This window comes from Gorilla gorilla, chromosome 9 (assembly GCF_029281585.2).
Source record: "Gorilla gorilla gorilla isolate KB3781 chromosome 9, NHGRI_mGorGor1-v2.1_pri, whole genome shotgun sequence".
NCBI classification, from domain to species: Eukaryota; Metazoa; Chordata; class Mammalia; order Primates; family Hominidae; genus Gorilla; species Gorilla gorilla.
In genome coordinates, this window is record NC_073233.2 from 53,747,761 (window position 1) to 53,774,052 (window position 26,292).

Below are 26,292 nucleotides of genomic sequence, written 5' to 3' on the forward strand. Positions count from 1 at the left end.
AAAATCAAATGTTGTTGCTGGTCATGGTCATCATCATCATCATCATCATCGTATGAGTTCAAACCTCATCAAGGCTTAAAAACAACAACTATCAGGAGTAGAGAGCTTTTAAATAGGATCTGTTCTCCTAATCACAATTGAGGACTTGTTCTTTCCACCAAACTCTAACTCCTGGTCAGGCGCTCTGTGTCATTGGTCCTCATGTTCCCAGGGTCCAGCATTGGGTACAGTCCTCGGTAAACACCCGATGCACAAATGACAAAAAGAGACGTCGCAGCACACAGGGGCCAGAAGAGATACACAACAAATTTTAAAAGAGACTCTGTGCTCCAAGAGGATGGATTGAGAATAACTTTACTTGTTTTTTGGGAGGAGGTTAATGGGTGGGAGGGGTGAGAGGGGAGATCTGATTTACATACGGACTTGAGACTCCCAAGGCAGTACCCCAGGTCGTCCTCAGCAAGGTTGCCCCGGTGGGGTCTGACGCCCAGCTGGCGTCCGGGAGCCGGGGTGGAGTCCTGGAGGGAGGCGAAGCGGGATGTGGAGGGGGGCTGGAGTGGGGGGAGGGGGCGGGTGAGGCGAGGCCCGGCCCGCCACAGTCCTGCCTCTGGGCCCCGGGAGCGTCCTCCCTGTGTCCGGGCCGGGCGAGGGCTTAATGCTATGGCCAGCGGGGAGGCCTGGCGGGGCCCGGCGGGGGCTGCGGGCTCAGTGGGGCGGGTGGCGCCGCTCGGCCAGGCCCCCGCGGCCCAGCACTTCGCCGCTGAACTGGTAGGTGAGCTTCTTCTTCACCTTCTTGACCTCGCCCGTCTTGCCGTAGTTGCGCAGCGCGCGCGCCATCTTCTGGTAGGTCATCTTCTTGCGGTTGCCCTTCTGGATGCCCCAGCGGTGCGCCAGCGCCTCCTTGTGCTTGGACGAGAACTGGAAGGTGCCCTTGTCCTTGTCCACCCACCAGATGCTGTCCTTCATGTCGCCGCTGCGGAGCAGGTCCAACAGGAACTGGTACAGGCGGATCTTCTTCTTGCTGCCTGCGGGGGGAGGGCCCGGTGGGAGGGGGCCCGGGGCCCACGTGGGAGCCGCCCCCACCGCCTTGCGCACGCACAGGGACCCGGGGACGGGGTGGCCGGGAAGGGCAGGGGAACGGCTGCCCCAGCCCGCGCTGGGCGTGCATACACAACGCACCCACACTCACACCTGCTTGCGCACACACCCGTTCACACACACCCACTCACACCCACGCACTCACCCCCCCACGTGCACACACTTGCACCCACACAATGCACCAAGTACACACACGCTCACACACCCACATAACGCACCCACTCACCCACACCTCCTTACACTCATGCTCACACATCACGCCCACACCCACTCACACGTGCTCACACAACGCACCTTCTCACACCCACTCACACTCATGCTTAAACACAATGGAACCACTCACTCATGCTCACACCCACACACGCTCACACGTACACACATACAATGCATCTGATCACACACATCCTCAGTCACACACATGCACACACAATGCACGTGCTCACACACACTCACACCCACATGCTCACACACGCTTGTGCAATGCACCCACACACCTGCTCACACACCAGATTGCACCCACACCCACCCACTTGCACATTCACACCCACATCTGCCCTCACACACCCAGTCACACTTGCTCACACACTCACACAATGCACCAGCTCACACCCACACACATGCTCACACACTCATTCACTAACATGCCCCCACACACTGGCACCCACATGACGCACCCACTCACATGCTTGCACCCACCCACATGTTCAAACCCACACTGCATCTGCTTACACATTCACAACCCACTCACACACACCTGGTCACACCCACTCATGGTCACACCTCATTCACACCCACCCACATGCACACTCACACCCACCCAATGCACCCACTCACACACATGCACACACACACCCACTCACTGCCCCCCACACACGGTCACACCCAATGCACCTTCTCACACTCATACACACGCCCACTCACACGTGCTCTCACACACCTCACACCAGGTTCACACACTCATGTGCTCACACACCTCATACACCTCACACCAGGTCTCATAATCACACCTGCCTATACTTGCTCACACATGCTTGCACAAACACACCTGCTTACACATCTCACACTGCTCACCCTCACACCTTACATTGCTCACCCTCGCACACACATGCCCCTGCTCACACACACATGCTTACACCACACCCTTCACTCACACATATCCACTCACATATGATCACACCTGCCCACACCTCATACACATGCTTGCATGCACACACCTGCTCACACACCTCACATTACTTAGCCCCACACGCACACACCTGCTCACACACATCTCACATTACTCAGCCCCACACACACGCCCCTGCTCACACACTTGTGCTCACACACCACACCATTCACTCACGCACACACCCACTCACACATGCTCACATCTGCTCACACACATGCTCACCTATCCATACACACACTTCCTCACACACCTCACACCAAGTCTCTCACACACTTATGCTCACAAACTCATACACACATGCTCACACTTCACACATGCTAACATCTCACACATTCACACCCACTCACATGCTCACACCTCACACATGCTCCCACTTCATACCTCACACACATGCTCACATCTCTCACACCCACTCACACACATCTGCCCACACATCTGCACACACACATGCTCACACATATGCTCACACATCACACATACCTGCTCACATGCATGCTCACACCTCACAGCTGCTCACTTATGCACTCACACACGCTCACACCAGCTCATTCACACCTCATTGACACCTGCTCACTCATATTTCACACCACTTACACTTGCACCTCACACCTGCTCACGCATGCACACACATTCTGCTCATGCATATCCACTTGCATGCTTACACGCCTGTTCACACCACTCAGACACCTACTTGCACACTCAAATGCTCACACACATTCTGCTGTCACATCCACTCACAGCAGCTCACACACATGCATACTCATGCATGCTCACACACTCACACATCACACCCATTCTCTTGTTTTTGAGATGGAGTTTTGCTCTTGTTGCCCAGGCTGGAGTGCAATGGCACGATCTCGGCTCACTGCAATCTCCACCTCCCGGGTTCAAGCAATTCTCCTGTCTCAGCCTTCCAAGTAGCTGGGATTACAGGCGTTCACCACCACGCCTGACTAATTTTTGTATTTTTAGCGGAGACGGGGTTTCGCCATGTTGGCCAGGCTGGTCTCGAACACCTGACCTCAGGTGATCCGCCTGCCTCAGCCTCCCAAAGTGCTGGGATACAGGCATGAGCCACCACACCCGGCCCACTCACACCCATTCATTCTCACACACTCATTCACACACCTGCTTTCACACATACACATACCTGTTCACACACCTACTCACATGCACACCTGCTCACACACGCAGGTGCTTAAGCATGTCCTCACCCCCCACACACGCCTGCTCACACATGGGAACACACACATGCTTACACATGTTTAAACACATCCACTCACATACATGCACAAACCTGCTCACATATACACATACATGCTCACACACCCCAGCTCACACCTTCCTGCTCACACACACCTGCTTACATACACCCTCAAACATGTTCACACCCACTCACACATCCACTGACACACACCTGCTCACACACTTATGCCCATTCACACACTCATATCACACACATCCCTGCTTACACATTCACACATATACACTTGCTCACACACCTGTCACACCCCCACTCACACATATCACTCACACATGCCTGCTTACAGCCACTCACATATACCACGCTCACATCCCTGCTGACACAGGCACACCCACACACTGCTGACACCCACTGACATCATACGTGCACAGCTGCTCACACACACTGAAATACATTCATATGCTGACAGACACACAAACATGGCCACACCCACTCTCAGCCACACCAGCTCTCACATTCACCTTCTCACACACCCACTCACACAGCCACTCGCACACATGCGCCTGCCCATACCTGTGCACACACACCCTCTGCACACTTGCTCACACACACCCAGATCTACACACACTCATGGCACAGAGAGACACACACACCTGGCACACTTCATGGAGATGCCCGTATGCACTACACAGCAGATACACACACACATAGAGACAGCCACAGACAGCCCCACAAAACACACACTGGCAAACATGCACACACACACACACACACACACACGCAACTCGGTGGCGTGGCTGCTGGGTCAGTTGGCCTGGCTGGGTGGGGGCAGGGCACAGACACGGCCAGGGTCGGGGCCAGGGTGGAGGGCCAGGCGCCCCACCTGTCTCCCCAGGCAGGAGCCCAGGCCCGGGCTCCAGGCCATCCGCCTCGCCGTCAGACACCTCCAGTGGGGGGCTCTGCCGCTCGCCCTCCTCCTCATCTGAGCTGGGCTGGGCTGGGGACAGGGATGGGTACTGGAGGCACATCCGGGGCAGGTAGGAGACCTGGACGGTGGGGGAAGGAGATCAGAGTCAGGAAGGGCCAGCTTACAGCTCAGGGGGGCTGGGAGGGAGGTCAGCTGGGGAGAGAAGGAGTGCGGAGGGCAGGGAACAATGGCAGGCACAGGAGACTGGGGGAAGGCTAGGGAAAAGGGGGGCCAGTTGAGGTGCTGCACATAGGGTGCAGGCTGTGGGGCGAGGGGTGCTGACATCCAGCCCACCCAGCCCTCCCAGCTGGGCCTCCTGGTTTAGGACTTTGGGCACCGGGGAAGTGGTGCCTTGTTCTCCTCCCTGCAGAGGTGCTGTGTGGACCCGCATTAGGCTGGGGTCAGAAGAGGGCATGCTAGGGACTGGTGCGTTGAGTCTGGAAGGGGGTTTCATAGGTGGGGTGATGAGTGAGTGGAGGGACCCTGGAGGTCAGTAGGGGTGGTAGAGGTCAGCAGAGGTCACTGATCCGGGTTAGGGTCAGTAGGGAGGGTCACTGGGGAGAGGCAGGGTCAGTAGAGGTGTTCAGTGACTTGGTGTGGGATCCATGAGGGCTAGTGAATGGGGGTGGCAGACAGTGAGGCCCAGGAGGGCCCACAACAAGGCGTTGGGATGGGGAGGCTCGGTGAGGGTGCGAGAATTATCTGGGGTCTGTCCATACTCGGGGTGAGACGAGATAAGGGGTGTGGGGTCATGAGGTCACTCGGGGGGTCAGGCGGCAGCCGTTGGAGCTCCAGCCGCCGTTGGCGCTGTGGGGCAGGAAGCTGAGTTGGGTAAGAGCCTGTGTCAGCTTCCTGTGAAGCTCCCGGGCCCCACCACAGGCCTGGCAGTCTCCTGGGGGACGGGGCAGGCGGTGGCATGCACCTGGTGGCCAAGACTGGGATGGGGTGGCACCATGGGGGTGTCGAGGACGTGCATCTGCTCCAGCTCCATGTGGCGGTAGAGCTGCTGCAGCTGCGGGGGCTGCACGCTCTGGAGCTCCGTGAAGTTGTTCTCGGCGAAGCTCTCGAACTCGCTGTGCACGTGGTGGGGGTGGAAGTCCCAGTAATGGTCTGTGGGGGACAGCCAGGCAGTATGGGGTGAGCTCAGGGTTGGGCAGGGCAGGAAAAGGTTATAGTAACATTAAATAATACTGCCAGGCCATATGGGGCCTAACCATCTCATTTAACCCTCGCCACCTGCATGGTTACTCTAGGCCTGCATTTTATAGATGAGGACACTGAGGCTTCGAGCGGCTACATAGCATGCCCAAGGTCAAAAGCATCCGGGTCACAGCCAGGACTCAGGGCTGAAGCAAAGCTCGTGTTCTCAGCAATTCCATCCTGATTCCTGTGCAGTCACACAGACCGAGCGTCTAATCCTGGCTCTGCCATTTACTTGCTGTGTGACCTCAGGCACATATGTGGCCTCTCTAACCTCAGTTGAGTTGCCTGTAAAATGGGGATCACAGTTATTGGGAAGATACGAATGAGTACACATTTGTAAAACACCTCGCACCAGAGCCGGCCCTCAGGGAAAGTTGATTCCCCTCCTATCCTGTTAAAACCTCCCAGCCAGGGCCGGGCGCGGTGGCTCACGACTGTAAACCCAGCACTTTGGGAGGCTGAGGCGGGCGGATCACGAGGTCAGGAGATTGAGACCATCCTGGCCAACGTGGTGAAATCCCATCTCTACTAAAATACAAAATATTAGCTGGGTGTGGTGGTAGGTGCCGTAATCCCAGCTACTCAGGAGGCTGAGGCAGGAGAATCGCTTGAACCCGAGAGGTAGAGGTAGCAGTGAGCCGAGATTGCGCCACTGCACTCCAGCCTGGCGACAGAGTGAGACTCTGCCTCAAAAAAAACAAACAAACAAACAAAAAAAAAACAAACCTCGGCCGGGCGCAGTGGCTCACGCCTGTAATCCCAGCACTTTGGGAGGCCGAGGTGGGTGGATAACAAGGTCAGGAGATCAAGACCATCCTGGCTAACACAGTGAAACCCCATCTCTAGTAAAATACAAAAAAATTAGCTGGGCGTGGTGGCGGGTGCCTGTAGTCCTAGCTACTCAGGAGGCTGAGGCAGGAGAATGGCGTGAACCTGGGAGGCAGAGGCTGCAGTGAGCCGAGATTGCGCCACTGCACTCCAGCCTGGGCGACGGAGCGAGACTCCGTCTCAAAAAAAAAAAAAAAAAAAAAGAAAAAGAAAAAAGAAAAGAAAAAAACCTCCCACGGGTTCCTGAGCTCCCTGGCTGCCCACAGTCTCTCTGTCTCACACACACACACTCACATGGCCTTGTCACATGGCCAAGGTGTGACAGCAGAGTCACAGGGCTGACATTCCTCAAACACTAGAACTTGTCCAGGCACACGGTGGCCCTTCCTCTTCAAAGCCATGACCTTAAGCAGTGGCACCTGTGTTCCCGTGAGGTTCCTGGGACCTGAGACTTTCCTGGAAAACCCGCTGTGGGTTCCTTCAGAGTCTGTGGTGGAGGAGACTGAAGTCCGGGGAATAGCCCCATGCCACCAAAAGCCCTGTCTTGGAACCAGGGAAGATCTTCAGCATGAGCACCTTTTCCAGGAACAAAAACTGCCACACATCTGCGGGACTTCCTGGGTGCAATTCGGGGTCCAAAATGAAGCGTGGTAATAAAGTGACAAGATCAGCTGTCTCATGTGGGCCAAAGAGGGCGCCTATGAGACTCCAGGTCCAGGCAGTGTCTCCGGGACAAGTCCACCACCAGCCATGCGTGCGTGTGTACGTGTGTACAAAGGTGTACACATGTCTGCCCGCCTCTCTCTTTCTCTCTCACACAAACACCTAATCACACATCCCTAATAGATAATCATGATTTTTGGTTCTGGACTGGATCTCGGAGTACTCGCTTTCTAAACCTGCTCAGCAGTAGTTTTGCAGTATGATCATGGACAAGACATTTTTTTCTCCAGGAGCCTCTCATTCCCCACTCTAAAAGTCAGAAATGCACCTGGGTAGTTACTGAGGCCTTGTCTACATGTATAATTATTTGGCCTCACAGTCCAGACAACCCAGACTCCCACCTTTAGGAAGCCACATGGCAGAGAGGAGAGAAAGGCAGAGCTGGGCTCAAGTTCTGGCTCTGCCATTTACCACTGTGTGACAATGGGCAGGTCATTCTATTTCTCCAAGCCTGTGTCCTCATCTGTTAAATGGGGCTAACAGTTACACCCATCTCACAGGCTTGTTTTGAGAAGCAAATGACCTATTGCTTGCAAAGTGCTTAGACTAGAACTTGGCACAAAGTAAGACCTTGATAAACATTAACTTCATCATTATCATTATTATTAATAATAATAATAGTTTATTCTAAAGAGCCTAGATTCCCACTGAGTGTGGTTACACCTATAATCCCAGCTACCCAGGAGGCTGGAGAGGGAGGATCACTTCAGCCCAGGAGTTTGAGACCGGCCTGGGCAACATAGTGAGACCCTATCTCTACAAAAAATGTTTAAAAATTTGCCAGACATGGTGGCACACACCTGTAGTCCTAGCTACTTAGGAGGCTGATATGAAAAGATCGTTTGAACCCAGGAGTTTGAGGCTGCAGTGAGCTATGATTACATCACTGCCTCCAGCCTGGGTGACAGAGTGAGACCCTGTCTCTCTCTCTTTTTTTTTTTTTTAATCTGAGATGAAGTCTCACTCTTGCCCAAGCTGGAGTGCAGTGGCACGATATTGGCTCACTGCAACCTCCACCTCCCGGGTTCAAGCGATTCTCCTGCCTCAGCCTCCCAAGTAGCTGGTAATACAGGCATGTGCCACCATGCCCAGCTAATTTTTGTATTTTTAGTAGAGATGGGGTTTCACTATATTGGCCAGGCTGGTCTTGATCTCCTGACCTCGTGATCTGCCCACCTCAGCCTCCCAAAGTGCTGGGATTACAGGCATGAGCCACTGCGCCCAGCTGAGACCCTGTCTCTTAACAAAAAAGTATTCAGTGTGCAGGGGGAGGGGCTTACAAAAAAATTTTTTTAACTAAAAAAAAAAGCCTGGATTAGCACTGGAACAAGCATAGAGCAAATGCTTTTAATACATGTTTCTTTCCTCTTGTTCTCCCTGCTCCTGGCCACCTTAGTCAATGGCCCAGAGAAATAACTTTAGGGGACCATGTTGTCACTGCAGTTGAAGCCCAAGCATGGCACCATGAGGGCAGGGACTGGTTTTGTTCACCTCCGTCTTCCCAGTGCCTAAGTAGAGTGGGCACTCAACAAACATTTCCTGAATGAATGAATCAATTATTGCCTCTTTTTAAAAATAAAAATGTCTTTCTAGGCCAGGTGCAGTGGCTCACGCCTGTAATCCCAGCACTTTGGGAGGCCAAGGCGAGCGAATCACCTGAGGTCAGGAGTTCGAGATCAACCTGGCCAACATGATGAAACCCCATCTCTACTGAAAATACAAAAATTAGCTGGGCGTGATGGCAGGCGCCTGTAATTCCAGCTACGTGGGAGGCTGAGGCAGGAGAATCGCTTGAACCTGGGAGGCGGAGGTTGCAGTGAGCCAAGATCACACCACTGCACTCCAGCCTGGGTGACAGAGTGAGACTCCATCTCAAAAAAAAAAAAAAAATCTCTTTTTAAATTGAGATGGAATCTCACTATGTTGCCTCCAACTCCTGGGCTCAAGTGATCCTCCCACCTCAGCCTCCCCAAATGCTTGGATTACAGGCATGAGCCACCGAGCCCAGCTGAATCCTAGCCTCTTAAGAAGCCTCTCAGGCCGGGCATGGTGGCTTATGCCTGTAATCCAAGCACTTTGGGAAGCCAAGGTGGGCAGATCACCTAAGGTCAGGAGTTTGAGACCAGCCTGGCCAACATAGCGAAACCCCGTCTCTACAAAAATATAAAAATTAGCTGGGCCTGATGGCAGGTGCCTGTAATCCCAGCTACTCAGGAGGCTGAGGCAGGAGAATCCCTTGAACCTAGGGAGGCGGAGGTTGTGGTGAGCCGAGATCACGCCACTGCATTCCCGCCTGGGCAATAGAGCCAGACTCGGTCTCCAAAAAAAAAAAAAAAAAAAAAAAAAAAGCCTCTGGGACTCTCCTCTGCAAAATTATCTAAACCTGAAGCGAAAACAAAACAAAACTTAATTTGCATTTTCTTTTTTTTTTTTGAGATGGAGTCTGGCTCTGTCGCCCAGGCTGGAGTGCAGTGGCATGATCTTGGCTCACCGCAAGCTCCGCCTCCTGGGTTCACGCCATTCTCCTGCCTCAGCCTCCCGAGTAGCTGGGACTACAGGTGCCTGCCACCACGCCCGGCTAATTTTTTCTATTTTTTAGTAGAGACAGGTTTTCACTGTGTTAGCCAGGATGGTCGCGATCTCCTGACCTCGTGATCCACCCGCCTCGGCCTCCCAAAGTGCTGGGATTACAGGCGTCTGGCCATAATTTGCATTTTCATCTTGCAGTGAGCTAACAAGATCCCGAAACTCTCCTCGCTGTAGGAGAGTTTGCTCTGCTCTTTAGTGAGGAGGCTGTCCTGGGGCTCTGGGATTTGGTGAAATGATTCCTCTCCAGTTGTTGATCCCTGCTTCAGCCCCACTTCTGGCTCTGCCCATTTTTGCCTTCCCCTGCCCAAGTTGGAATGCCCTGGTATAATGCCGAATGGATCCTGCCATCAAACCCGCATCCTTGAACCCACTCCCATTCCAGGGCTGGAGGGACCCTGAGTGCATGCACCCCTTAGGTGTGGGGTAAGAGGCACCCAACTGCTCTGTTTTCCTCCGCACCCCCACCTCTGTTCTAGCTCCACATTAGACCCATGACCTCACTGTGGTGGTCCCAGCCTGAGGCCAGCATTTCCCAAAGCTGGTCTCAGTCCACCTTCATCCATCACTTGGAGAGGCTGGAAAAGCCTGTAAATGTGGGATCCTGCTGGAGACCCACTGAAGCAGAAGCACTAAGGGGAGCTGGGACTCTGCATCTAAAGCCACCCAAGGAGGTTTTGTGCTTACAAAAACTCTGGAATTCCACCCGGGGTCTCCTGAAGGCTGCAACTGAGACTCCCGAACTACAATTAAGGTTTCAGAAGGCCCAATGGATACCTCGCCTTTACCTGTGATTTAGTGCTCAGGCAATTATGTAATAAATACTGTCTGGTAGGCAGAAATATTCCAAATACAGAGCCCTCTGTGAGAACACAATACAAGGAATCCTTCCTAGTGCAGAGGTCAGCACTCCGGGCTCTTTGGACCCCATTTCCGGATGACTCTTCGAGAACAAATTGCTTTATTTCTTTATGTCCCTTCACTGGGCCACCCAGACCATCCAGTCAGGGGTCACCCATATGCCCCCTTAGCATGACTCTCAGCTCCTCGAAAGAATATAATGTCATTTGCATAACATCTGGACATGGCTCCGGACCCTCATTTCTACAGACCGGTAGGCACCCAACAGGCAGTAGATCTCAATCGCTATTTGATTAAATGATCAACAAAAGTTAGCTTTTAGTGTATTTTTTATATACCAGACACTGTGCTAAGTGTTCAATCCACATTATCTCATTTAATCCTAACCCTAGCACTCAGGAGGTGGCCACTACAGTATAATCTATCTTTTGCATAGGAGGAATCTATGGCTCAGAGAAGTTAAGTCCTTTGCAGCAGATATTGATAGAATCAGGACCCAAACCCACCTGTATCTGACCCCAAGGACTGAAATCTTACCACTATACCATAGCACCTCTGAGAAACAAGATGATTAATGAAAACTTTCAGTAAGACCTATGGTGACGCTGAGAGATTTTTTATTTTATTTTTTTGAGGTGGAGTCTCACGCTCTCGCCCAGACTGGAATGCAGTGGCACGATCTCGGCTCACTGCAACCTCCGCCTCCTGGGTTCAAGCGATTCTTCTGCCTCAGCCTCCCAAGTAGCTGGGACTACAGGCGCCTGCCACTCTGCCCAACTAATTTTTGTATTTTTAGTAGAAGTGGGGTTTCGCCATGTTGGCCAGGCCGGTCTCAAACTCCTGACCTTGTGACCCATCCGCCTTGGCCTTCCAAAGTGCTGGGATTACAGGCATGAGCCACTGCACCCAGCCAACACTGAGAGATTTTAATGAGTACTTTTATCCATCTGACCACCATCATTACCTATCACCTGTCATTCTTCATCCACCCTACATCCATCCTTCATCCCCCCATCATCCACCCATCTATCCTTCATCCATCCATTCATCATGGAACCATTATCCATCCAACTATCATCCAGCCAGCCAGAAATGACCCATTCATCTTCATCTCTCATTTCCTCCCTCTAAACCAGTTCTTAATCTGGGGCCAGAGTCCTACCCACACATCCCTAGTCTTACTCAGTTTTTTGGTGTCACTAACACCTGTACGTCACCAGTATAAAAATAAAATCATATTCAAAACAACCCCACAAAAAATGTCAAGCCTTAAGTGTCATTCAGCTGACCTTATCTCCTCAGAACAGAACCTCCAGCCTGAAGCCCTGGGCTCTTCCCAGGGGAGCAAAAGTGTGATCAAAACAGAGAAGAAAGATGAGGAATCAGGAAAGGAGGGGCCAAGAAAAAAACCTTCTCAGAAGATCATAGACCATTAGACTAGGGCTCCCGAAGCCCAGCCTCTCCTGAAAATTATTCAGACGTAGAAACAGGCTCAGAGGTCGAGGCAGGTGGATCACCTGACGTCAGGAGTTCGAGATCAGCCTGGCCGACATGTTGAAACCCTGTCTCTACTAAAAATAGAAAAAATATTAGCTGGGCGTGGTGGCAGGCATCTGTAATCCCACCTACTCAGGAGGCTGAGTCAGGAGAATTGCTTGAACCCAGGAGATGGAGGTTGCAGTGAGCAGAGATCGCACCATTGCACTACAGCCTGGACGATAAGAGTGGAACGCTGTCTCAAAAAAAGAAAAGAAAAGAAAAGAAACAGGCTCAGAGAACAGAGAACTGAAGGTTTCGGGGCACTTGTTACTCTCTACCTTGGATTCTAATTATTAGAGTTTTAATTCGTTTCCTTGTTACAAAGATGGATCTTGTAGAACCTGTGTTTTATTCATTCCAAAGCATCTAGCAATGTGCCTGGCATATAAAAGATACTTAGTATATATTTATTAGATGGATAGGCCAGTGCAAGATGGAGGGCTTGGTAGGTAGAGGGAAGGATAGTTGGAAAGGTGGCTAAGTGGATGATTAGATGGGTGTGTGAATAAATTAATGAATGTGTAGATGGTTAGTGCTATGAAAGGATCAAGAAGTATATGGAAATTGGATGGATAGATGGATGGATGGATGGATAGAATTCACATTTTGGAACTCTTTTCTTCATCAATCCTATTGTAGGCCAAGAACGGTGGCTTACGCTTGTAATCCCAGCACATTGGGAGGCCGAGGTGGGTGCATCATTTTAGGTCAGGAGTTTGAGACCAGCCTGGTCAACATGGTGAAACCCCGTCTCTACTAGAAATACAAAAAGTAGCCGGGCGTGGTGGCATGCACCTGTAATCTCAGCTACTTGGGAGGCTAAGGCAGGAAAATCACTTGAGCCTGGGAGGTGGAGGTTGCAGTGAGCCAAGGTCACACCACTGCACTCCAGTCTGGGCGACAGAGTGAGACCCTGCCTCAAAAAAAAAAAAAAAAAAATCCTATCGTAAACAGCAAATTCCAGCACACTCATTAGGATAGCTTCTAGTTAAAAAAAAAAAAAAAAGAAAGAAAATAACAAGTGTTGGTGAAGGTGCAGAAAAATTAGGATATTAGTATACTGTTGTTGGAAATGTAAAATGATGCAACCACTATGGGAAATAGATGATGGTTAAATTTTTTTTTTTTTTTTTTGAGATGGAGTCTTGCTCTTGCCCAGGCTGGAGTGCAGTGGGGCAATCTCAGCTCACTGCAAGCTCCACCTCCCAGGTTCACACCATTCTCCTGCGTCAGCCTCCTGAGTAGCTGGGACTACAGGCGCCCACCACCACGCATGGCTCATTTTTTGTATTTTTAGTAGAGATGGGGTTTCACCATGTTAGCCAGGTCTCAATCTCTTGACCTTGTGATCCGCCTGCCTCAGCCTCCCAAAGAGATGGGATTACAGGCGTGAGCCACTGTGCCTGGCCGATGGTTTAATTTTTAATAAAACTAAAAATAGGCTGGGCGCAGTGGCTCACACCTGTATTCCCAGCACTTTGGGAGGCCAAGACGGGCAGATCGCCTGAGGTCAGGAGTTCGAGACCAGCCTGGCCAACATGGCGAAATCTGTCTACTAAAAATACAAAAATTACCCGGGCGTAGTGGTGGACACCTGTAATCCCAGCTACTTGGGATTCTGAGACAGAAGAATCACTTGAACCGGGGAGGCAGAGGTTGCAGTCAGCCGAGATCGTACCACTCCACTCCAGCCTGGGTGACAGGGTGAGACTCCGTCTCAAAAAAATAAAAATAAAAATAGAATTAGCATATGATCTAGAAATCCTACTTCTGGGTATATATCCAAAAAAAGTGAAAACAGGGTCTTTCCACACCCTTCTTCATAGCAGCATTCTTCACAATAGCCAAACGGCAGAAACACCCTAAGTGTCGGACGGCTGGATACGCAAAACATGGCACATGCGCAAAACGTGGCACGCGCATACAATGGTATATGATTCAACCTTAAAGATGAAGGAAATGCTGACACGTGCTACACCATGGGTAAATGGGTAAGCCTTGAGAACATTATGCTAAATGAAGGCATAAAAGAACAAATACTGTGTGAATCCACTCATGCGGGGTACCTAGAATAGGCAAATTCATAGAGACAGAAAGTGGAATGGTAGCTGCCAGAGGCTGGGGGGAGGGAAAATGATGAGCTGTTGTTCAATGAACAGAGTCTCCGTTTTGCAAGATGAAAATAATTATAGAGATGGATGGTGATGATAACGTGAATATATTTAATATCACAGAACTATACACTTAAAATGTAAAGAAATGGTTAAGATGGTTTAAAAAATGGTTAATATTATGTGTATTTTACCACAATTAAAAAGAGTAAGAGGCTGGGCATGGTGGCTTATTCCTGTAATCCCAGCACTTTGGGAGGCTGAGCCGGGTGGATCACCTGAGGGCAGGACTTCAAGACCAGCCTGGCCAACATGGTGAAACCCTGTCTCTACTAAAAATACACACAAAGAAATTAGCCGGGTGTGGTGGCGCATGCCTGTAATCCCAGCTACTCGGGAGGCTGAGGCAGGAGAATCACTTGATCCCAGGAGGCAGAGGATGCAGTGAGCCGAGATCACGCCACTGCACTCCAGCCTGGGTGACAGAGTGAGACTGTCTCAAAAAAGCAAACAAACAAACAAAAAGCATAATAAACAATAGCAAATCCTGTGAGCCCTTCAAAATCTATCTTGAATCTGTCCCCACCTTTCTGTCTCTGTTGCCACCACCCTTGTCCAGGTCACCACCATCTTTTTCCTGGATTATTGCAATAGTTTCCTCAATGTTCTTTTTTCCAGCTCCTATTCTTGCCTCTTTTCCATCTGCTCTCCACCCAGAGTGACCTTTTAAAAAGCTTATTCAGTTGAATCATGAGACATTGGGAGAAGATACTAAAAACTTCCAGAGAAAGAAAACAAAAGAGAGAGAAAAACAACAACAACAACAACAACAACAAATGAAACAAACAAAAAGCTGGTTAATTATAAAAGAAATTTAAAAGAACATGGAGTGGTATCAGACTTCATAGGAAAAACTCTAGTAACCAGAAGACAGTAGAAAAATGCTTTCCAATTTCTAAGGGAAAAAATGATTTTCAACTTAGATTTCCATACACAGCCAAACTATGATTAATTAAGTGACAGCATAGAATAAAAGACATGAGGTAAAACACAAAATAAAACCATCATCACCACAACAAAAACCTCACCTCCCACACACCCTTTCTTAGGAGACGACCATGATAACAAATCTGTACAAAACATTTGCTATTTCCAGGCACTGTTCTAAGCATTTGACATACAGTAGCTCGTTCAGTCCTTACAGCCATCCTGTGAAGTTGGTATTGTCATGAAGAAGTTGAGGCACAGAGAGGTTGGAGATCTTGCCCATGGTCACCCAGATAGCAATGGAGGAGATGGGGGATGAGTTTCAGCAGCCTGGTTTCAGAAGAGTTCTTATCTCCTTGCTACGTTTCCCCTCAGAAATATGGGGATGAAGCCTGGGGACAGTGGCTCACGCCTGTAATCCCAGCACTTTGGGAGGCTGAGGCCAGTGGATCGCCTGAGGTCAGGAGTTTGAGACCAGCCTGGCCAACATGGTGAAACCCCACCTCTACTAAAAATACAAAAATTAACTGGGCATGGTGGCACACGCCTGTAATCCCAGCTACCCAGGAGGCTGAAGCAGGAGAATTGCTGGAACCCGGGAAGTGGAGGCTGCAGTGAGCTGAGATTGCACACTGCACTCCAGCCTGGGCAACACAGAGAGACACCGTCTCAAAAAAAAAAAAAAAAAGGCCAGGCATGGTGGCTCACGCCTGTAATCCCAGCACTTTGGGAGCCTGAGGCGGGCAGATCACTAGGTCAGGAGTTCAAGACCAGCCTGGCCAACATGGCGAAACCCCATCTCTACTAAAAATACAAAAATTAGCTGGGCGTGGTGGCGGGCGCCTGTAATCCCAGCTACTCAGGAGGCTGAGGCAGGAAAATCACTTGAACCCAGGAGGCTGAGGCTGCAGTGAGCAGAGATTGCGCCACTGTGCTCCAGCCTAGGCGACAGAGTGAGACTGTCTCATAAAAAATAATAATAATAATAATAATTAAAAGAAATATGGATATGAGAAAGTAAAGGTAAAGAAAGGATGCCATGTGGCTCAGCTGTGAGTAATAGCCACATGGTCATAACAGTGGAAAATTCAAATACTGATTTAACAAATGTTACCATATAGAGTAATGAATTGGGGATGTGTGGAGAAATGTGAGTGTGTGTGTGTGTTGTGAATGACTAAAGTTGAATTCTGATTGTACAAGTAAATAAAATATATCTCTAACTGAAAAATCAAGCTGCCTGACACATCAAAGGCACTCAATAAATATTTGCCAATAAATAATGCTCTAAGTCTCTATTCCACATCTTCATTTGTACATTTACATAGCACTGGAATAGAAAGACTGGAGGCCGGGCGCGGTGGCTCACGCCTGTAATCCCAGCACTTTGGGAGGCCAAGGCGGGCGGATCACAACGTCAGGAGATCAAGACCATCCTGGCTAACACGGTGAAACCCTGCCTCTACTAAAAATACAAAAAACTAGCTGGGCGTGGTGGCACTTGCCTGTAGTTCCAGCTACTCGGGAGGCTGAGGCAGGAGAATCGCTTGAACCCGGGAGGTGGAGGTTGCAGTGAGCTGACATCACACCACTGCAATCCAGCCTGGGCGACAGAGCGAGAGTCCATCTCAAAAAAAAAAAAAAAAAGAAAGAAAAAAAAAAAGAAAGACAGACTGGAAAAATAGCTTTTATCAATCTCTGATATGCTACATATGTCATGGAGAAATGCAGAATGGCATGATATGAAATTCCATTTTTGAATGAATAAAATATACATGTGTATGTGTATATACTTACTAACACTTAGGATTATATACACACAATAAAACGTCTGTAAGGATAAACTAAGGTTCTATCAGTGGGAAATGAGATTGAAAAGAGGGGGATGTGTTACTTGATATGCTGTTGTATTTTTAAAGTTTTTGCAATTAATATCTGTTACTTTAATAATTAAAAATTAGGCCGGGCATGGTTGCTCACACTTGTAATCTCAGCACTTTGGGAGGCCGAGGCAGGAGGATTGCTTGAGCCCAGGAGTTCGAGACCAGCCTAGGCAACATGGTGAAACCCCGTCTCTATAAAAAATACAAAAAATTAGCCAGGCATAGTGGCACAAACCTGTAGTCCCAGCTACTTGGGGGCCTGAGGCAGGAGAATTGCTTGAACCCCATAGGTAGAGGCTGCAGTGAGCCAAGATTGCACCACTGCACTCCAGCTTGGGTGACAAAGTGAGACCCTGCCTTTTTTTTTTAATTTTCGAGACGAAGTCTCGCTCTGTTGCCCAGGCTGGAGTGCAGTGATGCGATCTTGGCTCACTGCAACCTCCGCCTCCCAGGTTCAAGCAACTCTCCTGCCTCAGCCTCCTGAGTAGCTGGGACTACAGGCAAGCGCCACCATGCCCAGCTAATTTTTGTATTTTTAGTAAAGACGGAGTTTCATCATGTTGGCCAGGTTGGTCTCAAACTCCTGACCTCAAGGTGATCCACCTGCCTCAGCCTCCCAAAGTGCTAAGATTACAAGCATGAGCCACTGGGCCTGGCCTAATTTATTTTTAGTAGAGATGGGGTTTCACCATGTTGGCCAGGCTGGTCTTGAACTCCTGACCTCAAGTGATCCACCTGTCTCAGCATCCCAAAGTGCTGGGATTACAGGCGTGAGCCACCATACCCAGCATTTTCTTTTCTTTTTTTTTTTTTTTTTTTAAGACAGTGTCTTGGCCAGGCACGGTGGCTCACGCCTGTAATCCCAACACTTTGGGACGCTGAGACAGGTGGATCACTTGAGTCAGGAGTTCAAGACCAGCCTGGCCAACATAATGAAGCCCCATCTCTACTAAAAATACAAAAATTAGGCTGGGCTCAGTGGCTCACGCCTGTAATCCTAGCACTTTGGGAGGCTGAGGTGGGTGGATCACCTGAGATCAGGATTTCAACCAACCTGGCCAACATGGTGAAACCCCGTATCTACTAAAAATACAAAAATTAGCCGGGCATGGTGACGGGCACCTATAATCCCAGCTACGCAGAAGATTGAGGCAGGAGAATCACTTGAACCCAGGGGCGGAGGTTGCAGTGAGCCAAAATCGTGCCACTGCACTCCAGCCTGGGTGAGAGAGTGAAACCCTGTCTCAAAAAAATAAAAATTAAAATACAAAAATTAGCCAGGCATGTTGGCATGTGCCTGTAGTCCCAGGTACTCGGGAGGCTGAGGCAGGAGGAGAATAACTTGAACCCAGGAGGCAGAAGTTGCAGTGAGCCGAGATTGCGCCACTGCACTCCAGCCTGGGTGACAGAGCGAGACTCCGTCTCAAAAAATAAATAAAACCCCAAAATAGTAAAAATAAAAATTAGAAGATTTGCCCAGGCGCAGTGGCTCACACCTGTAATCCTAGCACTTTGAGAGGCCGAGGTGGGTGGATTGCTTGAGCCTAGGAGTTCAAGACCAGCCTGGGCAACATGGCGAAACCCCATCTCTACAAAGAATACAAAAATTAGCTGAGCATGGTGGCAGGCGCCTGTACTCCCAGTGAATCAGAAGGTTGAGGTGGGAGAATCACTTTAGCCCAGGAGGTCAAGGCTGCAGTGAGCTGTGATCATGCCATTGCACTCCACCCTGGGTGAGAGTGAGACTCTATCTCAAAAAAAAAAAAAAAAAAAAAAAAGGCAAGGCGTGATGGCTCATGCCTATAATCCCAGCACTTTGGGAAGCCAAGGTGGGAGGATCACCTGAGGTCAGGAGTTTGAGACCAGCCTGGCCAACATGGTGAAACCCCATCTCTACTAAAAAATACAAAATTAGCTGGGCATGGTGGTGCACACCTGTAATCCCAGCTACTTAGGAGGCTGAGGTAGGAGAATCGCTTGAACCTTGGAGCCAGAGGTTGCAGTGAGCCAAGATCACACCACTGCACTCCAGCCTGGGCAACAAGAGTGAAACTCCGTCTTAAAAAAAAAAAAAAAGATTGTAAATGTATTTAAATTTTCAGCACACACACATACACAGAAGGTTATTCAGATCATGGTCATGTCATTTCCCTGCTCAGAACTCCCCAGTGGCTTCCCATGGTGTGTATGATAAAATCCAAATGCCTGCCATGGCCTTCGAGCCCTGCGTGAGCAGCTGACCCCTTTGGCTTCCCTTTCTGTCCCCTGCCCTGTGCTCACTGGCCTCTCTGGTCCTCTGTCAGGGTCCTTTCTGCTTTTGCACCTTCTGTTCCCTTTACCTTGAATACCTCTCCCCTACCTATGGTCACATGTGAATTACGAGTTCCTTCTCTTAGCTCAGCTGCCACCTCAAAGGCCTTCCCTGACCACTCAAATGAAAGCAGCCCCCCATGTAGACACTCCACATTACATCTGCAGAAAACGGTCTGTTTGTCTGATTCTTTTTTTTTTTTTTTTTGCTGGAGTCTCGCTTTGTCTGTCACCAGGTTGGAGTTCAGTGGCGCGATCTCAGCTCACTGCAACCTCCGCCTCCGGGGTTCAAGCGATTCTCCTGCCTCAGCCTCCCAAGTAGCTAGGAGTACAAGTGGGCACCACCACCTGTATTTTTAGTAGAGATGGGGTTTCACCATGTTAGCCAGGATAGCCTCTATCTCTTGACCTCGTGATCCACCCACCTCAGCCACCCAAAATGCTGGAATTACAGGCATGAGCCACCACGCCCAGCCTGTTTGATTCTTTATGTCCCCATCCCCTCGCTGGAGGGTGAGCTCTGTGAGAGCAGTGGCCGTGTCTGGTGCTCATCATGGACTCCCCAGAGCCTACAAGAGTGTCTGATACTCAGAAACTATTTAATGGATGGAATAGGGAGGAAAAGTGGATCAGATGGGAAGCGGCTGGCAGGATGGACGAGTAGGTGGGTGGATGGGAGGGTGAGTGCATGGATGTAGGGGTGGGTGGCAGATTGACTGTCCCCTGGGTCAGTGGAAAATAACCCAGTTGGTCTCTCACAGAGCCCTCTGTGCTTTTCCCACTCCCCAGCTGCTTTGTCCCTCCTGCCTTGAGGAATGCAGTGAAGCTAGCACGGGCCTCGTCCTCTGCACGTTACCTTACCTCATAGATTACATGCCTTACCTCGCTGAATCATCACAGCCCTAGGAGGTAAGTATTTTCATGCTGTCAGTTTTATAAATGGGGAAATAGGGACTCAGAGAGGTTATGTTACTTGCCCCAAGTTTTCACAGCTGGTAAGTGATGGAGCCAGGGCTGGGCCAAAGCTTTTTCACTAAGCTTCGGTACCTAAAAATGTGGACAAAGAGGACGTGTGGGAATTGACAGAAGTGTGTGGGGGTCTCTATGGTTGAGTCTTCAGACAATACCTTCCAGCGGGTATAAAAAGGGACAGCCCGGCCGGGCGCAGTGGCTCACGCCTGTAATCCCAGCAATTTGGGAGGCCGAGGCAGGCGGATCACCAGGTCAGGAGTTCGAGACCAGCCTGGCCAACATAGGGAAACCCTGTCTCTACTAAAAATACAAAAAATTAGCTGAGCGTGGTGGCAGGTGCCTGTAATCCTAGCTACTTGGGAGGCTGAGGCAGGAGAATCGCTTGAATCCGGGAGGCGGAGGTTGCAGCGAGCCAAGATTGTGCCACTGCACACCAGCCTGGGCGACAGTACGAGACTCCGTATCAAAAAAAAAAAAAAAAAAAAAAAAAAAGGGACAGACCGGGCGCGGTGGTTCACACCTGTAATCCCAGCACTTCGGGAGTTCGAGGCAAGTGGTTTGAGAGCAGCCTGGCCAACATGGTAAAACCTCATCTCTACTAAAAATACAAAAATTAGCCAGGCATGGTAGTGCACGATTGTAATCCTAGCTACTTGGGATGTTGAGGCAAGAGAATCGCTTGGACCCAGGAGGCAGAGGTTGCAGTGAGCCAAGATTGGGCCACTGTGCTCTAGCCTGGGCAACAGAGCAAGACTGTCCTAAAAAAAAAAAAGAAAGAAAGAAAGAAAAGGACAGCCCAAATGCCCTGATTGGCAGTGATTAAGAGTGGGACAGAGCCAAGGCCGAGGACACCTGGGAACACTGGTGGAGTCTCTGGAGGAATTGGGGGTTCATGACCAAAATGGAGTGCCCAGGCATCCAATCAAGAGTCATTCCTAGAGTCCCACCTGAGACATAAGGAACCTGCTTGGACCCTGAGCCACGAAAACACATGCTTTCTCTAAAGTGCTCATTCCGTCAGACCCAGCCCCAGGCTCACTGGTTTCCAGCTATGTGGGCAGTGCCCTCATATTACAGGAAGGAAAACTGAGGCTGCAAAAGGCCCAAAGGAAATGCACCCAAGCCCAGTGAACTGAAGAGGGATTGGGCCAGGGAGAATGCGTCCTTGTTGGGGGAGGCCCGACAGCACTGTTTGTGGTGACCCGAGCCACCAGGGGGCGCCTGTCCCAGGGCCTAGCGGGACCTCCTGGAGTCCTGGAACCGCTTGGGAAGGTGGGTGCGTGGTCTCTGGGTCCCCCAGACTGGGCTCTTCACTCTGGTAGGGAGAGCTGGGGATGGAGTTGGAGGAGGGGGACTTTCTCTCTACATTGCCTGGGTTTCCCACCAAGAGGATGTGTTTTTTACATAATTACAAATAAGCTTGAAGGAATTAAAAAGGATATTTTAAAGGCTTTCTAGCCCTGAAAGATTCTAAAAGATGCCTGTGCGTTCCCAGCTGTGGCCTGGAGGCATATCCGCCTACCCCTGGGATATGGCTTCCAGTCTGAGTTCCGGATGAATCTGGGGCCCTAAATGTGGACCAGGCACATGTGGATCCCTAGCTGGGCCCATCAGGTTGAGACTGCCACAGGTGCATCTGCAGAATGGAGCTACAGGCATGACTGGCCGCAGGGGTGGCCTTCCGGAGTGACACCTTCCTAGGCTGTGGTCCTCTGCCCTCTGAGGTGCAGACACCCCAGTCGCTGGTCTACCCGGGTCCCAGACGCCCTGAGGAATTCCCCAGTGACGACTCACCCACTGACTAGGCCACCTCGCTTTGGGTCAGGGATGTCTACATCAGTAAGCCAAGATCCACTTTGGGCAACCTCCCGCAGCCCCCTGCTCAGGTCCCAGGCACCTAATGCCTCTCTCCCATCCCCTGAATTTGCTCCAGGACGGAAGCTGGGCTATGGGGCAGACAGACCCAGAAGGACTGGACAGACAGAAGGACACCCTGGCCCAGGCCTCTTCCTCCCACTTCAGCAAACTGGGGGCCTCGGCCTCTGCTGAACAAGAGGTTCCCATAGGTTTTCCTTTGGCCTGGCAGTTCCCAATTAGGGGTGATTTTGCCTCCCGGGGGGATCTGCCAATGGGTGGAGACATTTTTGGTTGTCATGATTGGCCATGCCCCTGGCATGTGGTAGGTAGAAGCAAGGATGCCACTAAGCTTCCTACGGTACCCGGGACAGCCCACCCAGGAATCATCCCACCCAAAATGTCAGCAGTGCCACGGTTAGGAAACCCTGCCAACCACACATGGCAGGAAGTGCGGATGCGCCGGCGGGGAGTTTGGGACAAAGAGAGTGACGAGAACAGAGAGGAGGAGGTGGGTAGTTAGGCAGGGGCAGAAAAAAAAGCACAGGACCTGGAGCGGACAGACCTGGGTTCCACCCAGCAGCCGTGTGACCTTGTGCAAGTCTCCTAGCACCCTAAGCCTGTTTCCTTGTTTATAAAAAAGACCACAAGGACAGAACCAGCAGATAACATGGAAGAAATGAACCCTGCACCTTGACACACTGCAGAGGCTCCATAACGGAGGCTCAGGTGTGGGGGTGCAGCGATGATGCTGCAGTTCACTGCCTTTGAGAGCAAACTTGATCTGATTCTCAGAATTCCAAAGAAGTCCTGGGAATCATTTATTCTTTTTCTCTCTCCAGACCCCAGGAGCCCACGCTGGGCTGGGGGATGGGGGCGTGGCAGGCCCCGTACTCACCGCTGTGGCTCTCCCCATCACTGCTGAGATAGGGGTAATACTCGTGCGTTTGGCGTTGGTACAGATCCGTGTCATAGGGCACCAGGTCTTCTGATGGCTGCTGAGAGAGGAGGTGTCAGGGCCTGCACCATGGTGGGGAACCCCAGCCAGGCCTGCAGCACCCCCGCACGCTGGGTCCCCATCACCTTCCCTGGCTTAGTGGCTGCGTTGGACCTACAGCCCTCCCTCTGCCTGGAACTGGGACAGAGAGTGGGGCAGGGGACCCAGAAGGCCTAAAAAGGGGTGACAGGGACCTTGGGGGTGAGAGGTCAGAAGAGGACCAGGGTCCCCCCCCCCAATAGCCACCTCACGCTCACACACTCACGCCTGTGTGCCCCCATCCTCATCCCACACACCTCTCCTGGTCACACTGATGCACATGTCCACACGATCCCTGTGTCACCCTCACACTCATAATCCCACACGAGGACTGACTCTCACAGCCCCTACCCACCCCCATGCAGGCGCCTGCACACTATCCCTCACACACACATCTTCATACCCACTCAGAGGTCACCCACCTCACAGAGACATTGTACACTCAGCTCATGCACACACGCAGAGTCTCCTTGATTGACACTCACATGACACCACGTTCCAGCCATCAACACACACACTCACACCCCCAGAGCCACTCACATTCCACCTGCACACTCAACCGCACAGCACACACTTGCCTGCCCAGCCCCACTCTCACAGCCTATGCCTCTCACACAGCCTGGGCAAGAGTGGCACCACAATGACCCTCCACACTGACGGTTGGTGCAGGGGTAACCCAGGCAGACTTAGGAGCCGAGCGCATGGAGGGCCTTGATCCCCTCACTCTCCCTCCTGAGTCCTCCCTATCCTCCTCCTTCCCTCCTCACTGCGTCCCCCCCTCCCGTCTCCTTTGCTTCCTCCTCCCCCTCCTCACTCCCCTCTGTCCTCCTTTTCTTCCCCCTCTTCCCTGTCCTCCTTCTTTCCTCCCACCTTCCTCCCACCTTCCTCCCTCCTCCCTGTCCTCCTCCCCCTACTGGCACAGACACAGGGCCGTGCACACCCAGGAGCCTTCCCAACAGTCATCAGGCCTCCCCGCCCCCGCAGTGTGTGGCCCAGGATTGCATAACAGTCACTGTGGCCCTTAGGGCTGGGCTTGGGGGACCGGGGCTGCCTTGGGAGCCCACCCTACCAGGAGACACTCAGAGTGACCCTGGAGCTTGCAGAGAGGGCTGGGGGTGCCTAGGGATGGCCCAAGGAGCTCTGCCACCCATCTAGCTCCACCTGGAGTTCAGAATTGAGAGGTCAGGGATCAGAGACAGTGGGCCTGTGGCTTTCTTGAGGCAGAATTGGCTCTTTCTGAGACAACCTCCGTCACCCTCTGCCTGGGCCGCCCACTTCGTGGTCCCAGGTGGGAAGGGGTGTCAGGGTGTGGATGCCACAGCAGGCTGGCTGGTCCTGCCTGGTCCTGCCTGTGGCTGGCCAAGTGAGGAGGCCAGGAGCCCAGCACTAAGCCTGCCCCTCTGGGTTTCCAGGTAGTACAGCCTCGCTGCAGGATGTCAGCCCGGCTCTGGTCGGGTTGGTGTGATGTCAGGCCTGGGGTGCCTCCCAGCCTCCTGGGGTGGCTCTGAGCCGGGGCATAGTGGGGGAAGGGAGCTGCCTCTAGACCAGGAAAGTGGATTCAGGTGGGCAGCCTGCCAAGCCCTTCCCGGCTCCCCTCAAGCCTCCTCACTCCTGAGAGGTCATGGGGTGGGAAAAGGGAGAAGGGTCCTCTCCAAGGGACCCTGGTCTGACACCTGCCTAAGGCTGCAACTGTCACTGAGAGTGAGGAGCAGTGGCGATCTGCCCTTCTCTTCTCAGGGTCCCCTGGGGCTCCCACTTCTTCACCCCCAAGACCCAGTCCCTGTCCTTGTCCCAGCCTCAGCCCCCATTCTCACTTGTCACATGCTCACCCCAGGTCCCACCCAGCCCCAATCTCAGTCCCGGCCTTGTCCCAGCCCTGTGCCCTGCCGCGCCTCTCCCTGAACCCCAGCCCTGGGGCCAGCCCTAACTGCACTGTCTCAGCTCCACTCCTGGCTCCTTTCCAGCACCAGTCCCTGTCTCCTGTGGGTACCCCTGTGGGCCCATGGCCCTGACCCTTTGGTCAACAATCATGTCCTCTGTGCCAGGCCCCAGACTGGGCGTTGGGGACCCAGAGTTCCATCAGCTTTGGTTTCTAGGAGCCCCAAGGCCATGGGCCAAGACTTCTGCCCGTTGCCTCCTGCCTTCAACCCCTTCCCATCCAGGGGACCGGCCTCCCCCAAGCCAGTCCCCCCATCTCCCTCCTCTCCCTCTCTACCACCGCCTTCACCATCCTCAGCCCAGCACCCTCCCCAGGAGCCCCGGCCTCCGCCTGCCACCCGAGCCCTGTCTATAAATAACTGTTCAGGCCCCACCGATCACAGCCCCACCGTGGGCCTGGCCTCAGCCCGCCAGGGCATGCTCCGAGGAAGCCAATGGCCCCCTTGCTGGGTCTCCGGCCAGGAGTTCCAGGGAGGAAACCCTGACTTCCCACTGATAGCAAGCCAGGAGGGCAGTGGGTGGGCTGGCGGGTTCGTGGGCAGGCAGGCAGGCGTCCGAGGGCCACGGGTTGGGCTGGTGGAGGAGTCCCGGTACTCACAGGGGGGACGAGGGGAAACCCTTCCATTTTGCACGCCTGTAACATCCAGCCGGGCTCCGAGTCGGTCAGATCCCCTGCCTCGGTGGGGGCCAATGCAGAGCCCCTCAGGATGGGGTGCCCCGTCGGGGGCTGGACAGTCGTGGGGCGGGTGCAGGGCTCAGGCCTGCCCCCTGAGCTACAGGAGCCCTGGGTGAGCCCCCTCCCTTGACATTGCAGGGCCAGCACAAGTTCCTGATTTTATCGAAGGGCCTGCCGCTGGGAGATAGTCCCCTTGGGGTGACATCACCGCCCCAACCCGTTTGCATAAATCTCTTGCGCTACATACAGGAAGTCTCTGGCCGGCTGGGGCAGGTGGTGCTCAAAGGGCTGGCCTGGGAAGCCATGGGGTCCAGGCCCCCTGCCCAGAGGAAGCTGGGACTGAGAGGG

General features: G+C 52.0%; 1 protein-coding gene and 1 long non-coding RNA gene across 3 annotated transcripts in view; one reads left to right on the plus strand and one right to left on the minus strand.

The window, feature by feature from the left end:
• Window positions 1–337: 337 nt before the first annotated feature.
• SPI1 (Spi-1 proto-oncogene) lies at window positions 338–26,114 on the minus strand. Of its 2 annotated transcripts, none has more exons than XM_019036641.4 (5): window positions 25,867–26,114; window positions 23,193–23,292; window positions 5,360–5,547; window positions 4,354–4,516; window positions 338–1,025 (listed from the first exon to the last, which is right to left on the minus strand). In XM_019036641.4, the coding sequence occupies exons 1-5, from the start codon at window positions 25,909–25,911 to the stop codon at window positions 706–708; spliced, it is 816 nt and encodes a 271-aa protein (XP_018892186.1). In that variant the 5' UTR covers window positions 25,912–26,114; the 3' UTR covers window positions 338–705. The 2 variants fall into 2 exon arrangements, with proteins under 2 accessions (XP_018892186.1, XP_004051107.1); XM_004051059.4 differs by having other exon boundaries at window positions 23,193–23,289; window positions 25,867–26,113.
• LOC134759337 (uncharacterized) overlaps window positions 910–26,292 on the plus strand; it is a 43,318-nt gene continuing 17,935 nt past the window's right edge. The window contains exons 1-2 of the long non-coding RNA XR_010135473.1: window positions 910–999; window positions 20,258–20,377. This is a non-coding gene — a long non-coding RNA (uncharacterized lncRNA). The remainder of the gene's footprint in view (window positions 1,000–20,257; window positions 20,378–26,292) is intronic.

What these genes read in the sequence shown, in the direction of transcription:
- SPI1 (XM_019036641.4), bottom strand. Translation starts at nt 25,911, where the DNA reads ATGTTACAGGCGTGCAAAATGGAAGGGTTTCCCCTCGTCCCCCCT. An exon ending in GGTTTCCCCTCGTCCCCCCT is followed by an intron (nt 23,293 to 25,866) that starts GTGAGTACCGGG and finishes CTCCTCTCTCAG; the next exon opens with CAGCCATCAGAAGACCTGGT. An exon ending in TGATGGGGAGAGCCACAGCG is followed by an intron (nt 5,548 to 23,192) that starts GTGAGTACGGGG and finishes TGTCCCCCACAG; the next exon opens with ACCATTACTGGGACTTCCAC.